This window comes from Anabrus simplex, chromosome 3, assembly GCF_040414725.1.
Source record: "Anabrus simplex isolate iqAnaSimp1 chromosome 3, ASM4041472v1, whole genome shotgun sequence".
NCBI classification, from domain to species: domain Eukaryota; kingdom Metazoa; phylum Arthropoda; class Insecta; order Orthoptera; family Tettigoniidae; genus Anabrus; species Anabrus simplex.
In genome coordinates this window covers 504,080,310-504,098,401 of record NC_090267.1, presented here as the reverse complement: position 1 = coordinate 504,098,401, position 18,092 = coordinate 504,080,310, and the positions used below count along the sequence as shown (strand labels likewise).

The window sequence follows — 18,092 nt, the reverse complement described above, 5'->3', positions numbered from 1 at the left end:
ATAACAGTGTGTACGTTCTGAAGCTTGCTGCTCAGGGGGAGGCAAGGCCATGGAGTGAGGAGGAGGCGTGTCTCTTACAGTCATGATTTTAATGGCTTCAGAAGAGGGGGTATAGATATTCGGGGTGATGAAAGTTCGATCAATTTCTTTCTCTTACAGTCTGTGTTATTTTTTATGCCTAATGCTTCCAAATGTGCTAATATCCCTGCGTTATAAAGGAAATGGTTCACCATCAGGATTGCAATAGTGAAAACCTTAGAAGAAGAAGTAGGTAAGGTCGGAAGGAAAAGAAATAAAAAGGAATGGATAACAAAGGAGGTGTTAGATAAAATAAATGAACGGAGGAAATGGAAACATGACTTCTCAAATGAAGGAAGAATTCAATACAGAAAACTAAACGATCAGCTCAGAAAGACAACTGACAAGGCCAGGGAAGAATGGATTAAAAACCAATGTGAAGAAATAGAAAAGTTGGAAAAGGAGGGAAAAATAGAAGAGATGTATCGAACAGCAAGGAGTTTGATGAGGAGAAATCCAAGGAATAATGAACAAACACGGAAAGATGACATCAAGTTTAGAAGAAAGTAAGGAGGTGTAAGGAAAATGAGTCAATTCAACAGCAATCAAAAAACAAACAGGAGATCCCATAAAATATACTAGGTTACTCCACCACGAACAGTACCCACAAAATGAATACACAGAAACAATTAAATAAGAACATGCTAGGGCATAAGGTACACCCTAACACTTAGTCTTATACTAGAGGACTGGGACTGATACCACAAATGAATCATTAAAATAACAGGAGAAGCTGAAATATTACATGAGCACAGATCACCAAATGATAATCACGCAATCAAGATACAGGAACGCGCAACAGCATAGAGACACTGGGAACATATGGTATGGTATAATTGACGTAAATGAGGAGGGCAAAAACATCAAATTACATATATAGATACATGGGTAACGCACACACAACTACAGAGTGGCAAACTCGTCAATTTGCCCAGGGTCAGGAATCAGGAGCAGAAAAATATACACGCTAGACTAGGATCACAAACTTATCCATAGTTACCTACTAAATCTTGGGGAAAGAATCGAGGAGAGATAACTAATACTTTCAAAAGATCAAAGGAATACTAACAGAAACGACGAGAGACGTTGAAAATAACTGAAGTTAAAGGTGGGCCTAAACGGAGCGACAGTAGAGTCGATGGGCAATTAGGAGACTGCTATAATTTACAAGATGGAGGGTTTGCAATCAGTAGGTCATCCATAACAACCACATCAAAGGTACCACCACAAGAAACGATGCCCGGATACCACTACACTAACTCATGAACTTTTCATCTTAAACACCATGAGATACACAGGGCATGCATGGTTAAAAGGAGAATGACGGGGCAAAAGCTTCACAAGGTATAGGGGGTAGGTAATGAACCCTTTTCAGAGAAAATGCTTGGTTAAAGAAGGATGAAGGAAAGAACACAAGGTAGAGATTCCATAATCCTTTTACTAGGAAAAGAAAAGGTCATAAACAAGCAGGGTACTCAAGAGGAGCCAAGAGTTACAAAATATAGAATCGTGACGACGGACCGAGACTAAGTGGGAAAGAACAAGTCGAAGAACACAGATCCTACTAAAATCAAGATATTTCCACAAGAAAGGTTACTTCATCAGAGTTGTGGACTCAATAACAAATGGCCAAATCTACTGCAACACAGAGGTAAATTAAAGGACAAATCACATCCCAAACAAGGTGTCTTGACAACCAAACATCTGAAGCTCAAACACAATTACAATAATGACAAACTAGAAACACGGGTCAACTCATTAAAAGGTCAAAGGATATCCATCCTCAACGCGTGCTCACCAGCCATTACACAAATTCAGCACAATACGAAGCAGAAATTACATAATCAAACCAGGTACAAGCTAAGAACTAGGACCATACCATATAGGCACAAAGGAGACACCCCCTCAGGAAAGAAGTCCAATATAGTACCACCGAACAACCCACACAGCAACTAGTAGATAAGGTAAATTACACTTCATCACCAACAATCCACAACTCAAAAGATGAAAACAACACCACAAATACCTTACCAAGTCACAAAAAATGAGGAGCCTTTCCAACATCCATGTATTTTGACGTCTTTCAATACCTTATAAAATACGACGTAATCTTCTTCGAATATACAACAGCTAAGAAGAAGCCAGCATTCAACCTACTATTCTTCTTTATTACATCATTTAGTGCACAGTGGTCTTTTATAATATACGGCGCACCGAACTTTACATAACTTCCGCTCAGTGCTTCGTCATTTGGAAGAGTTATTATTTTTAATATATCTCTACTCAACTTCCCACATGGTATGTACCTTTAAAAAGACTGTACTTGTGTTTACATTGTTTATGTTTTCTTCGATATTTACGCTTTAATTTACTTCAGGCTGATGATGACCTATTACTAGGTTGAAACTAGTCCCTATGTAATTTTCATTTTGTATTGAAAAGGTGGACCAATAATATATTATTTTACTCTATTGTATACAACCACAAAGCTCGCAGAAGTGCACAAACCAAATACCCACAGATAAGGAATCGGGAGACAGATTTTCTACATAATTTCAAATCAATTCAAAACTAAAGGTTAGGAGGATAAATCCCACACCAAAACACTTACAGGCAAAATAAGATTATCGATGGTTCACACATAGAATACCACACTAAAAGCAGCTGTGAAGTGTATCCCAAAGGAAGAGTGTTAGATCACTAGATCATGGATGAACACAAAACATCAGTAGTCAGAAAATGAAACACCTTTAAGATGTACAGTCCATGTACAAGGCAAGCAGGGAACCTTTCCGACACCAACCAATCGTAATACACCATAACCAGAAATTGCACAATACTGAAATGGCACAGTTTGCAACCAAATCATTACTAAGCTCCACACACATTCACACACTTACAATGAAAGGATGATAAAATGGTAAACCATTCGGGTCCCAAACACACTCCCTCTCATTCCATCCCAAACTCACTATAGCCCAGCGATGATTAAGTCGCTCGATGATAGACGGATCCAGCGCAAGGAATTCCATGCGGAGCCACGAAAGAAATAAGTCCATAAATTTTACATTTTAAAACCTTGAGTAAACAGAAGATCAGTACAGAAGCACAATTTAAAGTTAGATCAAATTAGATTTCCTCCATGGTAATTCAGTAGCGCAGCACACAAGCATAAGGTTCAATAACACGAATATACCATTCCAAGGTATTAATACCACCATCACAAGACAGGTAAGGTAAACTATTTTCTAGCTACAAGAAACCAAACAGAGTAACAGTAATACAAAAGGAGCACTGAATTAGAGTCACCAACCCAAGGCACAGTAAGGACCAAATTGACTCGCTCACCGACCCACAGTATGTGTGTTAGGTTCAACTAACAGTACAGATCAGTTACCAAAGGTGCATCCAACCAGCAGAGGATGCAGTACAATTTTGCCCGATTAACCAGGTTTAATTTGTGAAACTTGAACGCGCCTAATCCGTTTTGCTACAGGGTCACTTACCGAAATTGAAACCGGAGACAAGAACTCCAACACAGTACACGGGCCTTGGTATATAGGGGCAAGCTTTGCCGAAAACTTATTCACGGCCTTACTTATGGGGTAACATTTAACATATACCAGATCACCAACGTTTAATTTTGACGGCTTTCTACCTTTATCGTACTTCCTTTTGACCTTCTCATATGACACAGATAAATTCCTTTTGGCTTCGTTCCAGATCCTTTGAACATCATTAGGCTTTGACAGTTCCGGGAGAAGATGTTCAATACATAAGATGTTAGACATGGGGGAGTACGGGGTATAGCTGAACATTAGAGACATAGGCATCTTACCATGTGACTCATGAATAGCGGAATTAAAAGCATGAGCTAACCAATGCAGACAGGAGTCCCATTTGGACTGATTGTCATGATGATACGCTATCAACGCGGACTTTAGGTTCCGATTCAACCTCTCGGCATAAGAAGGATTTGGGTACTACAGGGTAGTGGTGACATGGGAGATGCATAACTCAAAAAGATGCCTTTTGAAGGAGTTACTGGTGAAAGAACTAGCATTATCAGACACTAAGAACTTGGGTGGGCCAAAGGATGCGAAGATAGAATTTAGACAGGAGATAGAGGTACGGGAATTAGTGGACCTGGTGGGGAAGATCCAAGAAATCCGGGAGAAGGCATCTATACAGACAAAGATGTGGGTGTTGCCCAGGGAAGATTGGGGGAGGGGACCTACGAAATCGATGAACAGCCGCTGCATTAGGCATGAAGCTTGTGATGATGACAATAATCCCACCTGATTATTCAAATTAGGTTTGCTGATGGCGCAAGATTTACAGGATTTGATCATGTTCCAGATGTCACTATCCATTTTCTTCCAAACGAAGAATTGCCTAATTTTCTGACGAGTTTTGAAGTTACCTAAATGACCACCAAGGGGTGAGCACTGGTAATATTTAAGGATGGCAGGTACCAGAACCTTTGGAACAACAATTTTGAAGTTATGGTCCTTGCGACCCTTACAACAGAGAACGCCCTTAGATAAGGAGTAAGGTTTCACTTCGGTCGCACTACTGATTGCGTCAATGATGTTTTCAGATCCGGATCAGTTTTTTGATGATCCCCAAATTCTTGGTACAACAAAGGAAAATCGGTAAGGATGGCACTAACACCTACAGCATTGAGTGGAAGCTCATCGACATTCGGGTTCACTTCAGAATAGTAATTACCATCAAACATCCTGCTCAAACCATCGGCGATGAGATACGTAGTGCCCATCTAGTTATCCTACCAGTCCTTTTAGGTTGATTTAACACCTAAGAAAGAGCCTGGTTATCGGTCTCTAGATCAAAGTTCACATGTTCAATAAAGGATCTAAACTTTTCTAGTGCAAACAGTATAGCTAGACACTCTAATTCGTAGATGGAGTATTTAGTCTCCAGATCGTTGAGGACACTGCATACATAAGCCACCGGCCTACGTCCGTCTTCATGTTCTTGTTATAGGACACCAGCAATAGCATGCCCGGAGGCATCAGTTTGAACAATGAAACGCTTCTCAAAATCACGAATGGCTAACACCGGGGCGTTAGTCAATGCAACATTCAGTGAATTGAATGCTTCCTGCTGGGCACTATCCCAAGTGAATTTAACATTTTTCCTCCTAAGGTAGTTCAACGGGGCAGCTAACTCGGCAAGGTTGGGGATAAATTTTCTGAAAAAGTTCACCATGCCGATGAATCGGGTGACACCTTTAACATCTTTGGGAGGTGGGAAATCCCTGATGGCCTGAGTTCTGGAATGATCAATTGAAACACCTTCAGAAGAAACTACATGTCCTAGGAAGGACCTGCTGGGTCTGGCGAATGCAACCTTTGATAACTTCACTGTCAGTCCGGCCTTCTTTAGCCGTTGCAAGACTTCCTTGATGTGTACCATATGTTCCTCAAAGGTATTCGAAAAAATTACCAGGTCGCCCAAGTAATTAAAGACGAACTTGAATTTAATGTCCGAGAGGATAGAATTTAGCAGTCTCGACAACACAGCTGCACCACAACTTAAGCCGAACGGGAGTCTCAGGAACTCATACAGGTTCCAGTCGGTTATAAAAGCAGTAAGGGGAATGGATCGCTTGGTTAACGGCACTTGGTAATATGCTTTGTTCAAATCTAGCACTGAAAAATTTCGCTCCCTAGAACCATCCAAAACAAGTATGAAGGTCGTGTAACGGGATAGATTGGAGCACAGTCTTGCTGTTTAGAGCCCTATAATCAATAACGGCGCGAAAACCACCAGAAGGCTTGGGTACCAAGAACACTGGGAATGCGTATGGAGAAGTGGAAGGCCTAATTACTCCATCTCTTTCCATCTGCTCAACAATTTTCTTCAGTTCCAACATATGGGGTGGGAAAAGACGGTAAGGAGGAGATCGAACAGGCTGATGGTCAGACAACTCGATATCATACTTGAGAAAGTCGGTCAAGCCTAACTTACTAGTGAACACATCGGGAAATTCCTTACAAAGAGCGCGGACTTGACAGGCTTCGGCATCCCCTAAATGGTTCAGATCAAGGCTATCAATGTCGCTAGGCTCATCAGACTGAGGGTAATCCACACAAGAAACAATAGGTATTTTCAAAGGGATGTTTATCAAGTCAAACTTTAAATCAGGAGAAAATTTTAAAAAGAATTTTTGACACTGTAAATCCAGAACAAGTCCAGCCCTAGATAGAAAATTGGGCCCAAGAATAACGTTACATGATAGATTAGATGCTACTAAGCACTTGATTTTCCAAGTAAAATTACCAATTCTTAACTTGACCTTCACTGAACCCAAGATATTAAAAAACTGACAATTGGCAGAAACACATTTTAGGTTAGTAGGTTCCAATTCAGGAAATTTACATGAGGTTTTCATTTGACGGTACCATGCATAATTCATTAAACATACTACACTATCGGTATCGAGGAGAGCATCCACTGGTTCATTATTGACCTCAACAAATGTGCAAGTCCCAGAGGAGGGGACATGAGCGGAGATTCTATTGTACATGGGAGGATACGCAGGCTTTCCTAAAGATTCAGAATCTACAATCTTAGAATGGGCAGGCCCTGCCCTCTTGCTCTGTAGTCATTGAGTACCCTTACGACCTACTAAGGGGCAATTTTTCTTAACGTGCTGTCTAGAGCCACAGGAATAACATCCACTAGAATCTCGTCTGACATCAGGACAAGAATTCCTCAAATGATTTCGGAACCCACAGTTATAACATTTACGAGCTTTCACCTCTTTAGATGTTGATGAAACGGCAGGATAATTTGGTGTAGCAGGAGGAGGAAAATTTACAGGCCTAGAGGCATCCCCGTGTTTGACATCTTCGGCAAAAGAACAGGCCTCTTCTAATTCTTGAAAATTAGTTGGGCATCGAGTCAAGGAAAGGTAGGAACGATATGCAGGAGATATTCCTTTTAAAATTCTAGCTACCATCTCTCCTTCTGGGACTGAAATTTTAAATACTTTACAAAAGAATCGTAGATCTGGAACGTAAGTCGGTAGGTTCTCATGCAGAAACTGGGTTCGGAAACAGTACTGCGGCACTAGACTTTGAGGAGCAAGGGAGGGAATGAATTTAGAAAGGACAAGCTCATGAAATGCGTTAATAGTTAAATTTCAGGAAATAGCTTCTGAAATTTCCCTTTTCAGGATCCCTTCACAATGAGGGAAGAGGGTGCGGAAAATCCCCAAATCATCGACAGAGTAAATGTTTCCAGTGTCTGTTAATTCTACAAGGAATCGTAGAAACCTAATGCTTTCGTTGATACAATTCACTGAAAAGCTCCTCACTCCACGGAAAGCTTCTTTCAGGCAGTTGGGAGAAGAAGCAGAATTTAACTTAGACACTAAATTTTCCACGAAAGGAGCTGTCACACAGCATGACCCTTGACTCTGGGAAGCAGACAAATTGGTTAGTAGGAAAATTAGAGGTAGGTACAACGGGATTATGACCAGCAGAGATAGAGCAATTCTCCATATCTCTATTGACTAATAACAAATCCAAATCAGCAGTAATTCCTCAAACCACAGTTAACAACCTTGCACATGTAGGATGCTAAAAGGTTTGTTTTTTCCACCTATTCAATACATATAAATTTTATAAATTAGGAATTTATTGTTGATTCCACTTGAGACATGTTTTGCCCTTCATTGAGGGCATCATCAGTCAAATTATCACCTCAAGGTAAAAAATCAGGTACCTGGTTAGTAGTTGACATGCACAAATTAATACATATTATTAATACACATACAAAAATTAAGTATGGGAAATAGTTGTACAAAAGTGATGGTTGAACATATAGGTTTATAGATGAAAAGTCAGCACCAATGCCTAAGATTAACATAGTAGAGTTCGGTAGTGGTGCTCTGGAGAAACAGTTGACGCAAACATAGGAAAATAAAAAGTTTAAAATATTTACATAATAACAATTAAGGGAGAAAAGGTGTAGTGTTCGGCGTCAATGTTTGTAACCAAAAAATTAATGTCAAAGGTTGGTAACTATACAGTATTTACATTGTTCAATTTAACAGTTGAGATAAAGTTATAAAAATATTTATATTATAACATTCAGCGTAAATGTTTGTAATAAAAACTAATGTCAATGGTTGGTAACTATATAATTACATTATCTAATTGAACAGTTGAGAATTTACAATTATATACATAATTACACAAGAGCAGCATGGTGCGCAAGGTTAAAAAATTCTAGTACCAAGTGTGTCCTGATGTTTTAGAGGTTGGAAGAAGGAATTAGCATTGACATTTCAGAAATATGTAGAGCAGTTTATTTGAGTTAAAATCACCGGGGGTAGGGAAATAATTCATAGCCAAATGAGGTTTTATAGGCATCAAGCTGAAAGTTGTCCAGTTGCAGCGCCGAGATCGGTACGGAAACTGGTCAGTGTGGATGGAGATTCATGGGCATTCCGTGCGTTTGAATGGCAACAATGGTGACAGGTATTAGTGGGTAATTGCTAATTAGGAAAATGTTGCGGGTTGAAACTTTCGCTTATTCTTGACTTCTGTAGCATCGAATGTGATGTGAAGACATCGGTGTGAAATGCCGGTGAGACAAATTGATATTGTTCCGTGGAATAAAGTATGGCGGACTTCGGGATGAAGTTATTGTTCTTTACTGGTCTGGTGAGATAGAATAGAGTTGCTTGTGTTGTGAACTGCTGTGGAGAGATTAGAATGTATACGGCAACTGCAGAGTCAGAGCGTTAAAGCTGGGGTGAAGCATCTTCTCATTCTGACTGCGAAGAGGAGCGGTAGTGGCACGCCATATTCGTGCTGATGTGCGCTGGGTTCCGGTGTGTTGTTGAAAGCTGTATTGTATGAAGTGGAAGTTATATGTAATTGAGATGTTAATAGTATTAGTTGGTGTGTAAGAAAGGTTTATGGTAAGTAATGAAGAGTGAATGTTATGTTACATACCTGATGTGTCGCTGAGAGGTAATTGTTGATGAGTATTGGTGGACTATGAAGGAGGCTCAGTCGGTAATACGCACATGCGGTTAGCAATGGCGGCGGGAGGGGTGGAGAGCTTTGGGGGGGAGGGGCATGGGCGGAGTCATGCGCAAAGGTGGAACACGCCGGAACCCAGCCGGTGGCTACAATCAGCCTACGCAGTGGCCTCCACGGTATGCACTATCCAGCGTCTTGGTAGGTGTGCTAGGTACCAACTGATGAGCCCAGCCTAGCACACGGGGGCGAAACGCTGGCAACCAGGAATGAGTTAGCTGGAAAATTTATAATGTCCAATAACGGATCATTTATATTGGTATTATAAATTTACTCATTCGGAACAATTATTTCCGATTCCCTATGGGAATCAACATCTACATCATCTGATGGCCAAGCAGGCATCAATTTTTGATAATGAGAATGTCTCTCATAGTGCATTGGCACTGCCGGTGGCTACAATTAGCCTACGCAGTGGCCTCCACGGTATGCACTATCCAGCGTCTTGGTAGGTGTGCTAGGTACCAACTGATGAGCCCAGCCTAGCACACGGAGGCGAAACGCTGGCAACCAGGAATGAGTTAGCTGGAAAATTTATAATGTCCAATAACGGACCATTTATATTGGTATTATAAATTTACTCATTCGGAACAATTATTTCCGATTCCCTATGGGAATCAACATCTACATCAGGACATAATAAGGTCGAAACTTCTAAATGTGCGTCATAAAGATTATTATTAAGAAGGGCTTTTTTCTTTTGAAGGAATTTAATTTCCTCTCTTATCCAAATTTTATCCATTTTTCATTGAGTCGCACGGGTTTTAGCTGTGTCTCTATGAGTTTTCTTAGCAAATTTTAAAAAATTGGGTGTGACGTCATTAGTTAAGTATTTTCTTAAAAAACATAAATCTTTACCTAATTTGGCAACCTTTATCTTCAAATTACAATATAGGTTTGCCTTCTTACTAGCCTGGATGGCGTTACCATTGCAAGTTATAAATCTCATTCCGTATTGACGGTTATCACTTTACAAAAGAAAATATTTAAAAATCCTCCTTATCAATACAAATCAACTCATCTGTTAGATGAAGTAAAGTCTAAACATGTTTCAGCCTAATCTCAAGGCCATCTTCAGTAGCACAGTGTTTTTTTTTTTTCTTTTTTTAGACAGTCATATGTGTAGCAGAATCTCTTCTTGGCCGTGCCTACTTCGAACACCAGGCCTGTATTCTACTGTAGAATCCTTGAGCTGACGTTGCCATGGTTACGGCTGATTATTCACCCGATTCCGATAGCGGGGTAGTGTGATTTTGTTTTTCATCCACTCATATTTCCTTTTTCTCATTACAGATTTTACACACGTTTTAACCTATAGTATTGACGGTCTCACTACACCCCTCAGCACAGTGTCTTCATTTTAACAGTCAGCAGTTTTAATTGACAATTCAAGAACGATCTATTAGACGAAAGGACTTTATACCTCAATATGTTTTTTAATTCACTAATCATGATCATTGTCACTTCACTTCATTACGATTTTTAATTTGTTTGTGTATTACGTAATTACTGTTCTGCTACTGAAGATGGCCTTGAGATTAGGCTGAAACATGTTTAGACTTTACTTCATCTAACAGATGAGTTGATTTGTATTGATAAGGAGGATTTAAAAATATTTTCTTTTGTAAAGTGATAACCGTCAATACGGAATGAGATTTATAACTTGCAAAACTAATTAAAGTACATTGGCGTTAAGCCGATTGACATTAATTTCAATGGTGTAACACCAATCCAAAAGGTTGTTGGGGAGGCTCAACACTGATAATACTGTCACAAGTATCACTGTTCATCTCAGCGACCCCAAAAAACCTATGGATTTGATTATTTCTTAATTATTTTCATATGCCAACCCGTTTCCACCTCGATGCATAAGAGTGGCTTACCCCCACAGTGGTTTTTTTTCTTTTTTCAGACAGTCATATGTGTAGCAGAATCTCTTCTTGGCCATGCCTACTTTGAACACCAGGCCTGTATTCTACTGTAGAATCCTTGAGCTGACGTTGCCATGGTTACGGCTGATTATTCATCCGATTCCAATAGCGGGGTAGTATGATGCCAATATCTCCATAACGGTTGGTTTTAGCCCCTGAAACATGGTTTTTAGGGCCCATAGGGCCTTATTAAGTGTTGTTCGCGTTGTGAGACTTAAGATAACCTTGATCTCGTCCTTGTACTGCAGACTGTTGATAAACATAACCATAATAGGTATTTCATTTGATACTATATAGACTTGTCTAAATATATTAAAGAAACTATTTAAAATAGTTTATCTTGCGTCCACCTTGTCAATACACTTTTAATGATTGAAAATTATCATGATGGAGGGAATGCATATTTTTCCTGAAACATGTATGATAGAATAAATAATATTCAACCATTAAAAATTGTATTGGCAAGGTGGACCCAAGATAAACTATTTTAAATAGTTTCTTGAATAGACTTATACTACAGATTCAATATTTTGCCTATATTACCCTATGTTAATGTGCCGAAGGGTTTAAATCTATGGAATTGAGTGGGCTGTTAAAATTTCTTGTAGATAGGGTTACTCGCAGGGTCCTAAAAGGTAAGTATGCAAAATTCGGTTTAGATTAGTATGGATTTGTATAAGGATCGGACGGACGGACGGACGGATGTACAGACATTTTGCTTTATATATGTAGGTTTTTTTCAGTCAATTTGATGAAATATATTCTGTTCTGGTAGTTAAATCAGTTTAAATTGTGTTTTAGATGTAAGAAGAAGGAGTATTTACAGAAACTCCCAACTGTGAGTGTTATTGTACCATTCCACAACGAACACTGGACCACTTTACTGAGAACAGCCATCAGTGCCATCAATAGATCTCCCTCACATCTTCTTAAAGAAGTAATTCTAGTTGATGATCATAGTACAAAGGGTAAGTTGATGTACTGTATTTATTACCTATCTGTGTGTTTGAGACTTGGAACATGAGTGCTTTCGTAACATTCCACCTTGAACTCTGGACAACTTTACTGAAAATAGCCATCAGTGATATAAATTTACCTCACACCTTCTTAAAGAAATAATTCTAGTTGACGATCATAGTACATTACCTGCCAATATATGAGCTTTGGCTTACCTGAACATATTTCTTTCAGTTGTTTTTGGGAACAAAAAGAAGTTTTTAGGAATTTATTGACAATTTCGAATATATGTCGACCAAAATGTTACGTGCACTTGAATTTGGAGGTCGTTTATGAAATAACCGATAAACCCACTGAAAATCAAATAATACCATCATTTTCCTCGTTTCATTTCACGTTAGGTCATGTAGGATTCATATTATTAATTTTTATTTTAAATTTTTTTATAGCAAGTGGAATGCAAAAAGTGCCCGCTTTTAAGCGTGTTTTAACCATGCATCAACTTTAAGACATCGCTTCTCCAAACCCTGTGATCTGATCGAATCCAAATTTTAACACAATATGCATTGGGATGTTCTAAATGTAGTTTATAAATTTCAGAGTTTTGTGTTTCCAAGAAAAAAAGTTACCAATTTTCTAAGGTTTCTCAGCTCGGGCTGGTTGAAAAATTGCGTTCTTGGTTGCGTTGTAATCTTTAAGAATCCAATAGTTACGCTGTATGACTATGAAATTCGTAAATGATTTCACTTTTTTTAATATTGGTTTGTATTTGTAGTGGGTAGGACGACATAAATGCTTAGCTGTCTTGTGCTAGGAAGACCGTGCGACGTTGCCACGATAGAGCCAGACACCGCGCCATGTCATGCCATGCTGGAAGTTGAGTCTACTGGTTACAATTGCATGTACAGTGGCATTTGCTTCGCCATATGAGCTTAAAATATTTGTCCGGTATTTACTAATTGCCTAGAATCAACATTGAAGCAAATGGCATTATGAGGTAATGAAAAACATTTCCCATCAACTTTTCTCATAGGGAATAGTAAGCTTGCGTCCTTGTCCTGAAGTGGTGCAGCTCTCTTCAGGCACACTCCCAATGGAGGTGAGCTGCATGTACCATTCTATAATAGCCTTCCTGCCATTCTTAAATCTCTGGCATTACCGGTAATCGAGCCTAGGTCTCCCAAGGACGGCAGCAAGTAACGCTAAACGTTTCGCTATGGAGGCGGAGAGCTTTTTGTTTTACAGTTTTACAATTTGCTTTACGTCGCACTGACGCAGATAGGTCTTATGGCAGTGGCAGCTCGTGACTGTAAAGTATGGTGAAGAGCTATTACCCGTTCGGTTTCGAGCGACAGATTTAGGAACTTCTTTCTTTCTTTCTTTCTTTCTTAATCTGCTTACCCTCCAGGGTTGGTTTTTCCCTCGGACTCAGCAAGGGATTCCACCTCTACCGCCTCAAGGACAGTGTCCTGGAGCTCCCGACTTTGGGTCATGGGATACAACTGGGGAGGATGACCATTACCTCGCCCAGGTGGCCTCACCTGCTATGCTGAACAGGGGCCTTGATGGGGGATGGGAAGATTGGAAGGGATAGACAAGGAAGAGGGAAGGAAGTGGCCATGGCCTTAAGTTAGGTACCATCCCGGCATTTTCCTGGAGGAGAAGTGGGAAACCACGGAAAACCACTTCCAGGATGGCTGAGGTGGGAATCGAGCCTACCTCTACTCATTTAAAGATAAAAATTTCATTGTTCTGTATTGATGTTTTTTCAAGTCAACTGTTTTCCAAGAACTTAGCAGGAGTACAAGTACTCATTCAATTATACTGATTTGCGTCGTATATTTTTATATACATACTTAACTTCCCGCAACCGTTACAAATTCTGGACCTTCAAAACATTCTCCACTCTACTTTGGCGTTCGACCGCAGCGCATGACCTTGAATGTGCCGCGCTGATCACCAGGAGCTGGCGGCTTTCTACTACAAATCTATTCGTCTGCGACTTCAAGTTATTTTTGATCTTCGTATATTACTTGATAGTGTTGTGACTTTGTGCATGACAGAATGTGGTGTCGTGTCTTTGTGCCTATCAGAGTGTGAAACTGACCTCCAATATTCATAAACATTGTACATGTTTTTATGGCTGATGATGACCTGGACTAAGGTCGAAACCGGTCCCATTTAAATAAGAATGTAATTACTACATTTCTTTCTTTTAAGTATTGAATAGGTTGAACCTCCTTTTCAATTATCTACCTCTACTCAGTTGATCTCCCGAGTCTGAGTGGACCCCATTTCAGCCCTCGTACCACTTTTCAAATTTCGTGGCAGAGCCGGGAATTGAACCTGGGCTTCTGGGGTGGCAGCTAATCACACTAACCACTACACCACAGAGGAGGACAAGATTAAGAACTACGTGTTGTTTTTGGTTGTTTTGTGCTCATGCCTCGTACCTGTGACTGGTGGAGGGTCCAGCACGTGACCACGATTTATTGAATTTAACGTTTCGTCATGACCACGAAGAGCTAGTTCTTGCTTACTTAAATAGAGCACTGCATCAATTTCCAATTCAAGGAAAAGCCTATTTAAATGTACATTTTCACTGAACTGTACAATTACAATATACAGTCTGGCATTTTCCTTCAGGACATGCGAGATCGTATTTTGGTTTGTTTCCAATGTCTTGAAATCTAGCTGCCGTATTTTATGTTCTGCAGAGTCTGAGTGCTTATGTAAAGAACGTGTTATGTTCAAAAGGGCTGAAAATCCTTCTTTATTCCAAACGTTATTTTTATTGATAAAAGGCAAGCAGGCCCAACAAAACAACTTCTGTACAGCTGGAGAGAAGCACAACCATGGAAATTCCTTAAACCACAATCGTTTGAAACTAAGATTGTAAGATTTACCGGAATGTTTCACTTCTTTTGTAGCACAAATTTGCAGTGATTGAGTAGGGCGATCAAAACGTAGAACTTCATTCTGATCTTCGTTTCTCCAACGTGAAAATGGTGTTTATAATAAAATGCACATTATGTCATAAATAGGATACATATTTAAATATAACAGCACAACACTACGAATGAACCACGATGCGTAAGTACTCGTACTTCACACAGGATGACGCAGGGAAGACGAAACATTCCGCTCTTCCGACAACTTCACTAGCACATTCCGCTATGTGGAAAGTACGCGGGTGACGTCACGGTTGTCATGGCAACCGCCAAGGCCAAGCGCTAGGAGGGAGCACTTGGGAGGTAGAGGCAGCTGCGGAATCTCTCGTCTTCACTCAGTCTCACGTGTCATACTGTGGCCGACAGCCGGCGCTTTCGTGAGTTCCCCTGGATCTCATCAGGTGATGAGGTGCTCCAAATGCTGTACAATAAAACATTTTCTTTCCGTAAAACCAACAAATGACATAAGAAAAATAAATTTAAGTAATTCATTATGGTAAAAATAAGTGGTGAAGTGGCACTTCACCTACTTCACCTGAAAAGCCGCCCCTGTCTTATGGCGATGAGGAAATAGGAAAGAGCTAGGAGCGACCATGGCCTTAATAGGGAACATGCATTATTTTCAAAAATTTGTTTTTTTTTGAAAAGTACACCAATGAAATAGTACGTAAACGTATTACGTTGTGGTAAGTTGCCTTGTTTTCTACCATTAAAACAAATATTTAAAAGTGCCTTTCTGCAAGGCGAGTGAAACGGCCTCTGACGTAAGCGGCGCGCTGTGACGTCATGATCCAGCACCGTATGCAGCTCTACCAGCCATTGTGCATCAGCCGTTACTAACGGCCGATTGTTTATTATTCGTGATCGCCAATAACTTCAAAATGACAGAAGAAAGGTTCAAAACAGCACAGCCAGACAATCTACCACGTGTAGATGTCATCATTCTTGAAAAATAGTGACTTCTGTGGCCGCAGAAATTCACGGATAAAAAGCAAGTTTGTAAGTGGCATCTTTTATATACGTGCAATGTACTGTAACTCATAGTATTAGGATAACAACGAACCTGGATAGAAATCACATCACTTTCGACTTATCCTAATAGACTGATCTCCATATTAAAGAATAACATTACATTTTTGGGCTTTCAGCATTAGTAAAGTAAGAAATCGGATTTCAGCACTAATATAAACATATAGTAGCATTATAGTACTAGTCCGCCTCTGTGGTGTAGTGGTTAATGTGATTAGCTGCCACCCCCCGAGGCCCGGTTTCGATTCCCAGCTCTGCTATGAAAGTTGGAAACAAATAGTACGAGGGCTGGAACGGGGTCTATTCAGCCTCGGGGGGTTTCGAATCCCACCTCAGCCATCCTCAAAGTGGTTTTTCGTATTTTCCCACTTCTCCTCCAGGCTCCCAAGGCCACGGTCGTTTCCTTCCCTCTTCCTTGTCTATCCCTTCCGATCTTCCCATCCTCCAACAAGGCCCCTGTTGAGCATAGCAGGTGAGGCCGCCTGGGCGAGGTAATGGCCCTCCTCACCAGTTGTATCACCATGCCCAAAGTCTTGTGCTCCAGGACACTGCCCTTGAAGCGGTAGAGGTGAAATCCTTCGCTGAGTCCGAACCCTGAAGGATAAACTGATTAAGAAAGAAAGAAATAAAGAAAGAAAGAAAGAAAGGAAAGAAGATCATTGTACTGTAGGTCTATAATCTATCATTCCCAGAAAAATATATTTTTATGGTTGGGCCAACTGGCCTACCCACTTCCGGGGCCCATGAAAGAAACATTAAATATCTTGGTGGAGGGATAAAGTCAAACATAATAAAGATAAATATGACTTCATCTAGTTTTCACAAGTCGGGCTGAGTGGTTCAGACAGTTGAGATGCTGGCCTTCTGACCCCAACTTGGCAGGTTTGATCCTGGTTCAGTCCGGTGATAGTTGAAGGTGCTCAAATACGTCAGCCTCGTGTCGGTAGATTTACTGGCACATAAAAGAACTCCTGCAGGACTAAATTCCTGCACATTGGCAGGTTTGATCCTGGTTCAGTCCGGTGATAGTTGAAGGTGCTCAAATACGTCAGCCTCGTGTCGGTAGATTTACTGGCACGCAAAAGAACTCCTGCAGGACTAAATTCCTGCACATCGGCGTCTCCGAAAACCGTAGTAGTTAGCGGGGCGTAAAGCCAATAACATTAATTACATTTGGCTTTTAACAGGCTGAGCATATCACCCATGAAAAGTCTCTTGGTGGCATTTTAGTCGTTCAATACAGGAATGTCTTTGGGTGCTGTGACTTTTACTTTTTTTTCTTTTTTTGCTTTACGTCGCACCGTCGATGGCGATGATGGGACAGGAAAGGCCTAGGAATGGGAAGGAATTGGCCATGGCCTTAATTAATGTACAGCCCCAGTATTTGCCTGGTGTGAAAATGGGAAACCACGGAAAACCATCTTCAGGGTTGCCGACAGTGGGGTTCGAACCCACTATCTCCTGGATGCGAGCTCACAGCTGCGTGCTCCTAACCGCACGGCCAACTCTCCCGGTAGTTTTACCCTTCGGTTTATTGACTTGGCTTGTATAACCTAAAACTTAGGCTAAGTTGGATAATATTTTAAATACCAACATCACTATTTTCACCTGTGTGCAATGTTATTTATTTAGTTAATATTATGATAATTATTATAATTGAACATTGTTAACTTATAAGACCCCAACAGACCAGCACTGGTTTTGTGTACAGATATACATTTGTTAAATTCACGTTGTTTTCTTTCATGAAGTACATGCCTATTTTTATTATATTATAGAGTATTTAGCTATGGGCTAAATTTCTTTACAAATGTAAGCTCTTCAATAAAGACATAAATAACTGTCGCATGCCAAGATAAATTGGTATAATTACAGCTGTCAATATGGTTCATAACCCCTTCGATTTATTACCTTGACATGGATCATCCAAAACATAGGTTAAGTTTGGAGAATACTTTAATAATCCGCATTAATTAATGCACTGTTTATTACTTTCATATTCCAAGATGCAATTGAAGCATTTAATTAAAACATCGTACATTGAAATTTAAAGTTTTACCACTAGA

At 40.1% G+C, this 18,092-nt stretch overlaps 1 protein-coding gene across 2 annotated transcripts in view; it reads left to right on the top strand.

The window, feature by feature from the left end:
* The window catches only part of LOC136866575 (N-acetylgalactosaminyltransferase 6), a 377,415-nt gene that overhangs the window by 245,346 nt on the left and 113,977 nt on the right, over positions 1–18,092 (top strand). For both annotated transcript variants that reach the window (XM_067143666.2, XM_067143665.2), the window contains exon 4: positions 11,891–12,057. In XM_067143666.2, coding sequence (XP_066999767.1) covers positions 11,891–12,057 — 167 coding nt within the window. The remainder of the gene's footprint in view (positions 1–11,890; positions 12,058–18,092) is intronic.